The sequence below is a fragment of the Sminthopsis crassicaudata genome, chromosome 1 (assembly GCF_048593235.1).
Source record: "Sminthopsis crassicaudata isolate SCR6 chromosome 1, ASM4859323v1, whole genome shotgun sequence".
NCBI classification, from domain to species: Eukaryota; Metazoa; Chordata; class Mammalia; order Dasyuromorphia; family Dasyuridae; genus Sminthopsis; species Sminthopsis crassicaudata.
In genome coordinates, this window is record NC_133617.1 from 2,468,944 (window position 1) to 2,481,544 (window position 12,601).

General features: G+C 42.6%; 1 protein-coding gene across 1 annotated transcript in view; it reads right to left on the reverse strand.

Moving 5' to 3' along the window:
• Positions 1-17: 17 nt before the first annotated feature.
• LOC141559737 (vomeronasal type-2 receptor 26-like) overlaps positions 18-12,601 on the reverse strand; it is a 76,773-nt gene continuing 64,189 nt past the window's right edge. Inside the window, exons 9-12 of the mRNA XM_074297747.1 lie at positions 10,802-10,878; positions 8,314-8,440; positions 6,281-6,387; positions 18-98 (exon numbers count right to left, since the gene is read on the reverse strand). Coding sequence (XP_074153848.1) covers positions 18-98; positions 6,281-6,387; positions 8,314-8,440; positions 10,802-10,878 — 392 coding nt within the window. The remainder of the gene's footprint in view (positions 99-6,280; positions 6,388-8,313; positions 8,441-10,801; positions 10,879-12,601) is intronic.

Consider the following 12,601-nt stretch of genomic DNA (forward strand, 5'->3'; position numbering starts at 1 on the left):
CAAGTCAGCTGCTGGAGTCAGGGACTGAGCAGGAACTTTTCAGCACCAGACACGGCCTGTCTGTCTACAGAAGCCCAGGCTCTGATCTCCAGGTCACACTAGAGGAAGCAGAGGGACATTAGTCAGGTCCATGTGCAAGACAAGGACAAAGGTGTAAGATGAGGGACCATTATATACTTTCTCTCTGTCTCCAGGTACATTTATTTTTAGATAGTTATTGGGTCCATTCGTCTTACTCGATTTTCCTCAGAGAAGTCTCAGTCTCAGAAGAATTCCGGGGACCAGCCTGCCTGGGGCATCTCCAGCTGAGTCCCTGCATCCAGGGAAATCATAAGTGCAAAATTATATTTTGACCTCTCTGTCCCTTGTGCCAAGTCAGGCTCCATCCCAGAAGTGCCTTTTGTAGGAAAATAGTTTTGTGACCTGACTTCAGCCCATAACCTGTGCTGGAGAAACCTCGAGAAATATTCTATTGTAGGACACAAGATTTATTAAATCCTTCACAGATGACAATTTCCCTAAAAGACTGTAAAACTGTAGCCTTGATGCTCATAAGTTCCCTGCACCAGTGTCCATGTGAGCCAGGTCCCAGGCTCAGGGCGCAGTGAAATCCACTTAGAAGAGTCATTATAGACAGTCCAGTGCTCATAGTTTTCCTCTGCCAGTGGGTCTCCCTCTTTCTGTAGGATTGTAACATCCGTCTGTTAGAGATGAAAGGAGCCTCAGAGGTTCCTCAGTCCAGGATTTTGAGGACAGATTTCCTCTCTCCAACAACCAGAACAAAGACACCTGCAGGCCCATCTTCCCCATCTGAGGTTAAAATCACAGGATCCACAGACACACCTTTGCACTTTGGGCAGTTGGAGAAAAGACTTCTGAAGTCCCAGAGACATTTGCAGGAAATCTTTCATGAAATCTCTGCTTTACAGATGAGAAATGATTCCCAGGGGATTAGAATGACTTGCCTGCATTTACACAATATGGAGCAGAACAATCCTGAGGTTTTACCCCAAAGCTAATTCCCTCCTACTCCCAACCACTGCCCTTAGAGAAGGTCAGAGGGGGAGTTCCTGCAGTCAGAAAGCCTTTGGAGCAGAGCTTGTGGCTCCATCCTTCAGCCTCCAGTCTGAGGGACAGGCCCCCTAGTGGATGAAATGGGGCAACTTTCCTCAGTAATTCCAGTTCAGGAGATCAGTTTAGTCCTGGGGGAGGGGATGCTGCTCCTGACAGGGAAAACCAGTCAGAGCGGTGGAGGAAAAATGAACAGAATCAAATACAAAACACTTTGGTAAATCTGCCTTTGCCTGCTGGATCCCAGGCCATCTTCCCCACCTGATTACCTATAACAAGATAAAGGATCATACAGCCGGAACTGGCAGGGACCTCAGAGACCTTGTGATTCTAGTTTGGTCCCTTCCTTCTCAGGATCTAGGAAATGGGCCCTGTAAGGTTCAGTCATTTTGGTCAGGTCTAATCCTCAGTGACCCCATTTTGAGGTTTTCCTAGAGGGCTTTGCTGCTTCCCCCTCCAAGGCCTTTGATTGATGAAGTAATTGAAGCAAATAAGGTGAAGGACTTGCCTTGGGTCACAAAGTGATTCCAATAAATCCCTGAGGCAGATTTGAACTTTCCTCCTGTCACCTAACTGTCCCTATCCAATCTGAATCCCTTCCAATGGAAGATCCACTCAAGATTTCTATAATTTTCTAGTCTCCATGACAGGGTAGCCCCATGTCCCCCCTTCTACTCTGTATTCCTAGAGTGAAATCTATGGATCCTTACTACCCAATATGATCCAACAGGGTGAGTTCTAGTGACCCATTACCAGCTTTAAATACAGCCCTCCCACAAAGGGCCCTACATCTAAAATGCTTTAGACACAGATGTGTCCTGAGGGAACTAGCCCCTCCAAATGAGGAGCTCAGGCTTCTCTCACGGGTCTATTGTTCCCACTTTAAAGCAAATCTCCAGGGAAAAAAATAAAGTTGGAACAAAGCTTCTTTATAAAGCCTACATAGGACAAATTATTCATATCTTCTTTACATATCTTTATGGCAGAAATATAGTTCTCAAGATTTCTTTTTACCTTTTTAGAAATCTCTTGAGTTCTATATTTGAAGATCAAACATTTTGTGTAGACATTGAATGCTCTTGGATAGGGTGATCAAATATAATCAAGATGACAATACTCCCTAAACTAATCTATTTATTTAGTGCTATACCAATCAGACTCCCAAGAAACTATTTTAATGACCTAGAAAAAATAACAACAAAATTCATATGGAAGAAGAAAAGGTCGAGAATTGCAAGGGAACTAATGAAAAAAAATCAAATGAAGGTGGTCTACTGTACCTGGTTTAGAACTGTATTATAAAGCAACAGTCACCAAAACCATTTGGTATTGGCTAAGAAATAGACTAGTTGATCAGTGGCATAGGTTAGGTTCACAGGGCAAGATAGTGAATAAAAATAGCAATCTAGTGTTTGACAAACCCAAAGATCCCAACTTTTGCGATAAGAATTCATTATTTGACAAAAACTGTTGGGAAAACTGGAAATTAGTATGGCAGAAACTAGGCATGGACCCACATTTAACACCACATACTAAGATAAGGTCAAAATGGGTCCATGATTTAGGCATAAAGAATGAGGTCATAAATAAATTAGAGGAACATAGGATAGTTTATCTCCCAGACTTGTGGAGGAGGAAGGAATTTGTGACCAAAGGAGAACTAGAGATCATTATTGATCACAAAATAGAAAATTTTGATTATATCAAATTAAGAAGCTTTTGTACAGATGAAACTAATGCAAACAAGATTAGAAGGGAAGTAACAAATTGGGAAAACATTTTTACAATTAAAGGCTCTGATAAAAGCCTCATCTACAAAATATAGAGAATTGACTTTAGTTTATAAGAAATCAAGCCATTCTCCAATTGATAAAAAGTGAAAGGATATGAACAGACAATATTCAGATGATGAACTATTTCCATTCATATGAAAGAGTGTTCCAAATCACTATTGATCAGAGAAATGCAAATCAAGACAACACTGAGATACCACAATACACCTGTAAGATTGGCTAAGATGACAGGAACAAATAATGATGAATTTTGGAGGGGATGTGGGAAAACTGGGACACTGATGCATTGTTGGTGGAGTTGTGAAAGAATCTAACCATTCTGGAGAGCAATCTGGAACTATGCCCAAAAAGTTATTAAACTATGTATACCCTTTGATCCAGAAGTTCTACTACTGGGCTTATATCCCAAGGAAATACTAAAGAAGGGAAAGGGACCTGTATGTGCCAAAATTTTTGTGGCAGCCCTTTTTGTAGTGGCTAGAAACTGGAAAATGAACAGATGCCCATCAATTGGAGAATGGTTGGGTAAATTATGGTATATGAAAGTTATGGAATATTATTGTTGTGTAAGAAATGACCAACAGGAGGAATACAGAGAGGCTTGGAGAGACTTACATCTACTGATGCTGAGTGAAATGAGCAGAACCAGAAGATCATTATACACTTCAACAATGATATTGTATGAGGATGTATTCTGATGGAAGTGGATATCTTCAACATAGAGAAGAGCTAATCCAATTCCAATTGATCTATGATGGACAAAATCAGCTACATCCAGAAAATGAACACTGGGAAATGAGTGTAAACTGTGAGCATTTTTTGTTTTTCTCCCCAGATTATTTTTATCTTCTGAATCCAATTCATCCTTTGAAACAACAACAACAAAATTCGGTTCTGCACATATATATTGTACCTAGGATATACTATAAGATATTTAATATGTACGGGAATGCCTGCCATCTAGGGGAGTGGGTGGAGGAAAGGAGGGGAAAATTTCAGAACAGAAGGGAGTACAAGGGATAATGTTGTAAAAAATTACCTATGCAAATGTATTGTCAAAAAAATGTTATAATTATAAAATTTTAAAGAAATAAATAAATCATGTGTAGGGTATCCTCAAAGTGCTTCTAGCAGAGGATATTGGGGGGATTTACGAGGCTTCAGTTACTCACAGACACACACATACACAGACACACAAGCCACAAGCACCAGAACATTTCCTGGGAAATTTTCTGAATAAAGAAGTTGTGGTAGACACCAGGGGTTTTGAAGGACTTTGTTTCCATGTCCATTAATTAATCTGGGATCCTCTGGGAGCCCTTTCTGCAAGGAAACTTCAGTCAGCCCTCCCCCTCTGGCAGAGAACTCTGGGAATTCCACAGAACTTTGTTTGTTTTTACTTTGACCCTCCTCAGGACCTGCTTTTCGTTGGGGATATTGGAGTGAATTTCTGGTAAAGAAAAGGGGGAACGGACCCTTCAGGTTCTGAAGGGACCATTGCAGCCCATCCAGAACACTGAAGAGACAACTGCCATTCTGGCTAGAAAAGGGAACATAAGATGCACAGGTGGACTGGCAACAGGACAACTGTTCATTTCCTTCCTCACAGAGAAGTCCCAACAGGCAAGGACTCAGAACCAGGCATCTGAGATGCATCTAATAAGAGCCCATCATCCTCCTGGAACAGAACAACATTGCAGAACTGGAAAGCAGACTTCCATTGGCCCCAAGACCTGCCCAAAGATTCCCATCTAGCTGTCCAGGTCTGGCAAAGAATGGTTTTGACTCAGATTTATTCTTTAGCTCCCAGATGGTGCAGAATGATCTGAATTCTTATCCCAGAACCCTTGTACATCAAAGAAATAACCTCCTATTGAGAGTTGTCACCAGGCTCTGAATTACTCTTGACCCACAAGAGTGGAAACTTCCTCCCCCCTCCAGCATTTTTGATCACTGGCACTTTCTTTCTTTTATTTACTAATTTTTTTGCAAAGTTAATTTTTTTTAATCAAAGTTGTATAGAATGGGAGGAGGGTGGGCCATAATTAGCTTAAAGAAAATGACCTTGTGACATTATTTAACTGTGAGAGTCCTAATAAGAGTTGTGTGGAACCGAGAAACAGTGTGTGGATGTATTTGTAAACACTTCAACAAAATTCAGAAAGAGCCTCACAGTGTTGTTTATTTAGCCTTTCTATTACAAAATCGTTTGCAAACATCCCCTGCGGTTTTCCCTCAGTGGGATCACTGACACTTTAAAGGAAAGATATGGAATACTATGGCGGCCAGTAATTGGGCTTGCCTAGGCAGGTCCATGTTCCCATGCTCCCTTCTTGTAACTACAACTTCCACTGACCTGGGAGAGAGGAAAGAAATCCCTCTCACCCCCATCCAAATCACCCTTACTGGTGTGTGGAATGGAAAAATGACAGGAAGAACTCACAGGGATGTGAATGTTTTTTTCTATATTTTATTTTCATTATTACTGTTTCTCCCTATGAATTACAACGTGTCTAGGCCTCTATTTATTTAAACCTAGGCCAGTTACAGACATAGTTACTTAGCCTAAACTGGTTGCATTTATCAATGTCTGACATTATTTAGCCTATCAGTTTAAACACTGCCAGCCTAGTCATCTGCTGATGGGTGGTTTCCTAAAAAGCAGGTAATTTCAGGCAAACCAAAAGTGGTCCATTTTCATCTTTCTTTTTCCTTTTTTTTTTGACAGCAATATTCAATTAGGAGTCCCAGGCTTCTTAATGCTTCCTAATTTGTAGTGTAATGATGTTAGGTTCTTACTAAGTGCTGAATTGGTATTTAACAATTCTCTGGTTCAGATCTTTGGTTCTGGCCTTTAAAGGGAGTTTACCCCTTTGAACTTCTGAGGAGGAATTTACATATGAAAAGGAGTTTATACAACCTTTAAAAGGAGCAAGTTCATTGGTAGAAGTAATTTTCCCACAAGCCCCTGAGTTTTCACACTCCCCTTCTCTGGGAGGATAAAAGAAGACAACATTGAGCCTGGAGTGAGTCTACTCTGGGCCAGAGTTGGGACGGCGGCCTGGAGGAGGAGTCTGGATTGGGGAAGAACAAGAGCTGGAGGAGATTCAGAGCCAGGATTCGGGAAGAAGAAGAAGAGGCTGGCTGGAGAAGAGAACCCAGAAACCCGCTCACAGAGGAAAAGATTATACAGAAAAGAGACTCCTCCCAGAGAAGGATTACAACTGAGAGATGATCAGAACTTTATAGTTTGGCACCCACAGCATGGGGCAAGGACTTTTGCTTATCCTGACAAGGACTTATTCTGAGCCTTCAGAGGAGCTAGCCCAGACCTTCACATAAAAAAAAAAACCTATAAAAAAAGGTGTGTATCCCATGAGTCTTGGGCCCTCCTGCTGTGAGTCTCTTTACCTCACAGTGGGACTGCACTCATGAGATGCTGTAATAAACAAGCTTTTCTGCTTCCCACTCTGAGTGAACTCTGAGCTGTCATTCTGGGCAGGGGCCTTTTGGGCCCCACACCCTGGGAAGGAATAGTGGAAGAGAAATAAAATTCAAGATGCAAAAAAGGACCTAAAAGAGAGAGCTCACACGCAGCTCCTTGTCACAGATGAGGGAGAGGAGCTATTATTCCCAGACAAAAGTCCTTCCCCCGGCACAGGGGCCATTTATATTTGATCCTCCCCAGCCCAAATACTAGGTCACAGCAAGAGTTTCTGTACCTCGAAACAAGGTGAACGTTATTCAGCAAAGAGCCAAAATGTTTGTCCCGGTTTGTGGGTGAGCCGGGAGATAAGGGGTTCCCTACATTAACCCTCCCAGAGTCTGAAGTGAATGAATCTGCTCCTTCTCCCCCTGAGTCATTTTGCCAGGTTTAAGTTAAGGAGACTGTATACTACAGGGAAAAGGTCCTTGTCCCCACAATGGCGGGGCACAGGCTCAAGGCTTTCTGCCACATTGAGTAAGCCAAATGTATCTCCCACCCCTCCCCCACTTAGAAGGACTGACCTTTGTGATAGAAGAACATTTCTCCTTCTGTCACAATTAACTCTGAATGAGGCCCTCACACCTCCTGGAACCACCCAAAGCCCCAGGATGAGGGAGTGATCAGATCAGAGGGAGTGCTGTCCCATACAGAGCCTCCAGAAAAGAACAGGGGCAGCCCAGGAACAAGAAAAAGAGGAGGGGCTGAGGTGTGGGCAGGAAGGGAGGTCTCCAAGGGGCCCTCAGCCCTAAGCCTCTCAGAGCAGAAGGCTCAGCTTAATGCATCACTTACCCCCTTACTCAAGAACCATTGCTTTGGGCCAGAACTCTGGAACCAGGATTCTTCCAAGGGGTTACTCAGTGCAATTGACAAAGACAATGGTTGTCTAGTTTAGCATGGGGATTAACAGCTCTCTGGTTCAGTGCATGTACTTAGTACTTAATACAGTTCTCCAAGATTCACACCTAGGGGAAGAGAGCATGTGAGCTCAGACAAACTCAGCCAGGGCCAGAGAGGGAGAGAAGACCAGAGAACTGGAGGCAGGAGCTTAAGCTCTCAGAGAGGAGGAGAGAACTTCATTCCACCTTGAGTCTGGCTCCTGGTGCCTGGCCTGGCCTCCTGCATTCTCTCCAGGGAAACCAAGACTCCCAAAGGCCTGGAAGAAAGTTGCCCAGCCCCAGGCAAGGGGACAATAAAGGGCTTGGAATGTGGGCTTTAACACCCGGCTGTTCTTGTGGTGATTACAGAACTGAAAGGGAGGCTGCTCCCAGAGAGCCCAAGAAAACCGAACTGAACAAAGAACATTACAAGCCATGGGAAGTGCCGAGAACATGTCTGCTCCTTCCCCAGCCCCCTTCCCCTTGTCCATCAGTGACTCTGTGGGAGTGTACATCTTCAGAAACTGGAGCGCTGCCTTAAGCAGGAAGTCAGGAGCTGAGCAGAGCTGGACAGAAATGGAAATTCAGAGCAGCCAAACCTGGGGCTAGATGTCAGGAAATGTCCTGCTGGGAGCTCAGAGCAGCTGTCAAGCCCCAGCATTTATGGATCACTGCTCTGTGCCGGGACTAGGCTAAGCCATGGGGACATTCAAGAAGCCAAAATATAGTCCCTACTCCAAGGAACTCAGTTCAATGCGGGAGACTCCCTGCATCAATGGGAATAATACACAAGAACAGGCCACATTGCCCCCTCCTTTGCCATGGCTCCCTGAGCACCTTTCCACAGGCCTTGAGGCTGAATCCCCTCTCTGGGCCTCTTTGTCATTAGAACCCAGGACCAGGAGCTCACAAACCTCTGCTGTGGCCTTTGCTTCACACACTGACCCGCACAGAGGGAGTTCTCAGCACAGGCTCCTTTGATCCCCCATCATTTGCCTCCAGGGGGATCCCAGCGGATATTGTGATTGGCTGAGATCCCTGACCTCCCTGGGCCTCTTCTGGAGCAGAAGAGGCCGGGACTCCTGACCTCTGAGGGCTCCTGGCTCCAGGTCCATGATCTGGTCCAGCCTCAGGCAGAACAGGGGGGGCCTGTGGGAGAGGGGCCCAGGGCTCTCCATGGTGCTACCAAAGTCTATTGTTCTCTGACACCTGAGCTGGAAAGGGAGAGAGCCGAGCTAAGGGGGAGGGCAAGGGCTAAGTCAGGAGCTCCAGGGACACCTGCCCTGAACAAAGGGGCAGCTAAGGAGGGCAGAACATGGAGCTCAGGCTGGAGCCAGGGAGAATCCAGTCCCACTGCAGCCTTAGACACCTGCTGGCTGTGGCACCCTGGGAAACCTCTCTGATCACCTCTGTTTGCCCTGATGTAAAATGGGGTAATAATAGCACCTACCTCCTGGGGGTGCAGTGAGGATCAAATGTCAGAATTGTGAAGCCCTCAGCACAGGGCCTGGCTCATAGGATGTGCTTCATAAACAGTAGTTACTAGACTCCAGTGGGGAGAGAACATGTTCCCACATTACCAGTAATTCACTGTGACACCAAAGAACATAATCAGGACTTCCCGGGGTCACATGTATTCCATCCCATATTGTCAATAAGCAGGATTTAAGGTACTGGTTGCAGACACAGTTTGGAAGGAATAAGGGCAAGTACAGCTCCCATCATCTGGGACTGGAGCTGGCCCTGAGGAGAGTTTCCAATATCTCATTACCTTGCCTATTATTGTGAGAGGGACATTCAGAAGCCAACTCTCGGCATCTCCACCATTTTGGACATAAAGTCAAAGGTTAATCAGCTGAATTGCAATGTGACGCAACCTTTTGTGTAGTGCAATTTGTCTTCATATGACCCCATTGTCCACAATGAGAGCATCTTTGATATTGTGAAAAATTCTGAGATTGTGATTTATCCTGATTTAGAGCAGCAGTCGTTACTGGGGCTTGAAAAAAGGTCCAACTTTCTGACACTGTCAGGATTCTTACAAGGTGCTAAATCACTGAAATTGATAGAGACAATAATTATCTAATTTAGCACGGTTCAGTGGGATTGATCTGATCCTACATGTGGATGTTATGGGCTAGAACTTGAAACAAGGTACTCAGTGGAATTGATGAGATGATGATCCTCTAATTTACTTGTACTTAGTACTTACCTATAATTCCACAGGATGCACACCTTTAAGAGAGCATATATAGGGAGGAGCTGACAAGCTCATTAGAGGAAAAGCCTGCTCTTGGAGTTCAGGGAGATTCACAAGGCAGAGACCCACAAGCCCACTCTCTGGGAGGAGGAGTCAAGATTCATTCCAACTTCCACCTTTTGTGCTGGCTGGAGACATTCTGAGAAAACTCTTGGAACCAAGGAGACAGATAAGCCTCTACTAAAGCTAACTGGGCCCCAGGAACAGAGAAAAGACTGTGAAAAGACAATAAAGGATTTGGACTTTACCTCCTGGCTGAACTTGAGGTGACTATTGAAACAACTAAAACGAAGGCTGTTCCCAGAAGCCCCCCAAGAAACCTGCTCCCAGAGAACACTACATTTTAGAGAAGAGAATATTACATGACGCCTTTGGAACATTTCTACTAAAGACATTTTAGTTTGCCCCTAGATAATATAATTTTACAATCTGCACTAGCATTTTCAAGGGCAAGTTTTCTCAATAAAATTTGGGCTATCTCCCCATCAGTGATAGAATACAATTGGGACTATTGGAACCATAACTGGAAGCAGCCTGATGTAACACTTTCAGTAACTAGAAGTCTATCACTTGTTATTCTCTCCTATTGTGTCCTGGATTGCTAGGATCAGGGGTTTCAATAACTGGCAAAGCTAACTGCATTTCTAAAAGGATGTCTTCTCCCTTTTTTTGGCTCTCTTAACTGCCTCCAGAACTAGTCTGTTTGATTCAATTCTATAAGAATTTCGTTTCCCTTCAGATCTGTATTGAGGAGAAGCCTCTAAAAAGGGATCTGTCGGTTCTGTGAATTGTTCTTTCTTGTTAACATTTAAACATTCTATAGCTTGGTCCCTGTCTTCTTCCTCCACAGTACCAGCAGACAGATCTACTTTAAGCACTTTAGTAATTAAAAGGACTCCTTCTGGAGGCAGAAGAGAGATTTCCAAAATATTTCCAAATAGAAAATAAAGTAACTGGAAAAACTCCTGGCCCAGTTTCTCTGAATTATTCACTCCTTAATTTTCCCTCTGTCTTTCATTTCTCCACATGGATTGTTCCTTCTTGTGAAAACCAAGGACAACATTTTTCTACAGACTCAAAAAATTCCTGTAACTGTCCTGTAGTAATTACCAGTTCTCTTTCCTTTACTCGCTTCTTTAAGACTTTCAGATAACATTCTCAGTCCCTGGCACCTGATTGCTTTTGCCCCATTCTGATCACTATGTGCACTCCATTGATCTCAAATTTACAAAATTTAAATTTACTGGTAAAAAAAAATCTTGTTTTAGCCTGGAAGTAAACTAATTTCACCTCTTATCTTAATCCTGGAGCTCACCAAGAGGCCCCTCTCCTCTGCAATGGCATTCAGGTCCCTGTCTAGTTGAGTCCCAGTGTGGATGCCCGCTCCCCCAACTAGGATGAGTGTGGAAACAAAAGCACAGGAGCCAGACAGGTACCATCTAAGCATTTCATTTATTGATCTGAGAGCCAGGTTCTGCATTTTCTCTAAACTAATATTGAAAAAACACTAGAGTCTTCAGGTTACTTAGTGAATGTTTCAAGATTACAGATACACATCCTGCTCTTCCTTGTAGCTTGACATGAACATTAAACAGTGATTAGCAGTAAGTCTGTCTATTGTAACAATCATAAATTGTAGCACTTGGCGGTAACAGTCTACTTAATGTAACAGAGTCAAAATTTGTGTACTTCATGAAGGCCTTGTTCCTACTGTGTTATTCAAGGCAGTTATCCCCAGAAATTCTATTCTAATTATGGTTCTATAAAAAACGACCAGCAGGGTGATTTCAGAGAGGCCTGGAGAGACTGACATGAACTGATGCTGAGTGAACAGAGCAGAACCAGGAGATCATTGTTCACGGCAACAACAAGGTTATATGATGATCAGTTCTGGTGCACGTGGCTCTGTTCAACAATGAGATGCTCCAATGGTTTAGTGCTAAAGAGAGCCATCTACAACCAGAAAGAGGACTGTGGGAACTCGGGGTGCTTCACAACAGAACATTTCCACTTTTTGTTGTTTTTTTACATGTTATTTTCTGGTTTCATTTGATTTTTTGCACAACAAGATGAACATATAAAATTTAATCTATATTTTATACCATGTTTAACGTAGCCTGGACTACTTGGCATCTCGGGGAAGGGGTGAGGAAAGGGGGGAAATTGGAACACAAGATTTTGCAAGGGTCAGTATTGAAGAATTGTCCATTCATGCTTTTTTTTAAACTAGCTTTAATAAAGAAAAAAACAAAAGAAAGAAAGAAAAAGAAACATTATTTTACGCTACCAAAACCATCTTGCAAACAGAGCTCAAAAGGCCAAATAAAGAATGAACTCACTTCAGGTTTCACAGCAAATGCTCCAAATTCCTTTAAAACAATTGCAAATACATTTTAGAGTGTTGTTACTCAAAAAAAAAAGATGGACTAGAACATTTTTCTAACCTAAGACAACTTCCTATCAGCAAAGGTCTATTGTGAGGTAGGAGCTTAGGAGTGATATAGATCAAGCCAGCAAAGTCCCAGCCTTAGCTTGATGTCACAAACAAGGAGTAATAACTCTGAATCTGCTACTGTCTTGGTAAATATATATATATATATATATAGATAGATAGATATAGATAGATAGATAGATAGATAGATAGATAGATATAGATATATACATAGATAGATAGATATAGATATAGATATAGATGTAGATGTAGATGTAGATGTAGATGTAGATATAGATAGATAGATAGATAGATAGATAGATAGATATAGATATAGATATAGATATAGATATAGATATAGATATTTTTTCTTTAAAGAATAATTGGTCAAATGGAAGCTAATGCCTGTATGAGAAATCCAGGTATGATCAATCTAAATACACATAACGAAAAAGTAGAAAACAATGTGATACATCTCATTGGAAAAATAATGATCCAGCAGAATCTTCCAAGACATCTTCTGGTAACATATTATCAAGGAAAACTTTTGGTATTCTAGAGAGTAAAAGAGAAGTGGAATGAAAACAGTGATCACCATCTGAAGCATTTAAAAAGGAAATGTCCAGAAATAGGGTAGTCAAATTCCAGAATGTTTAGGTAAATGGGAAAATATTGCAAATATCT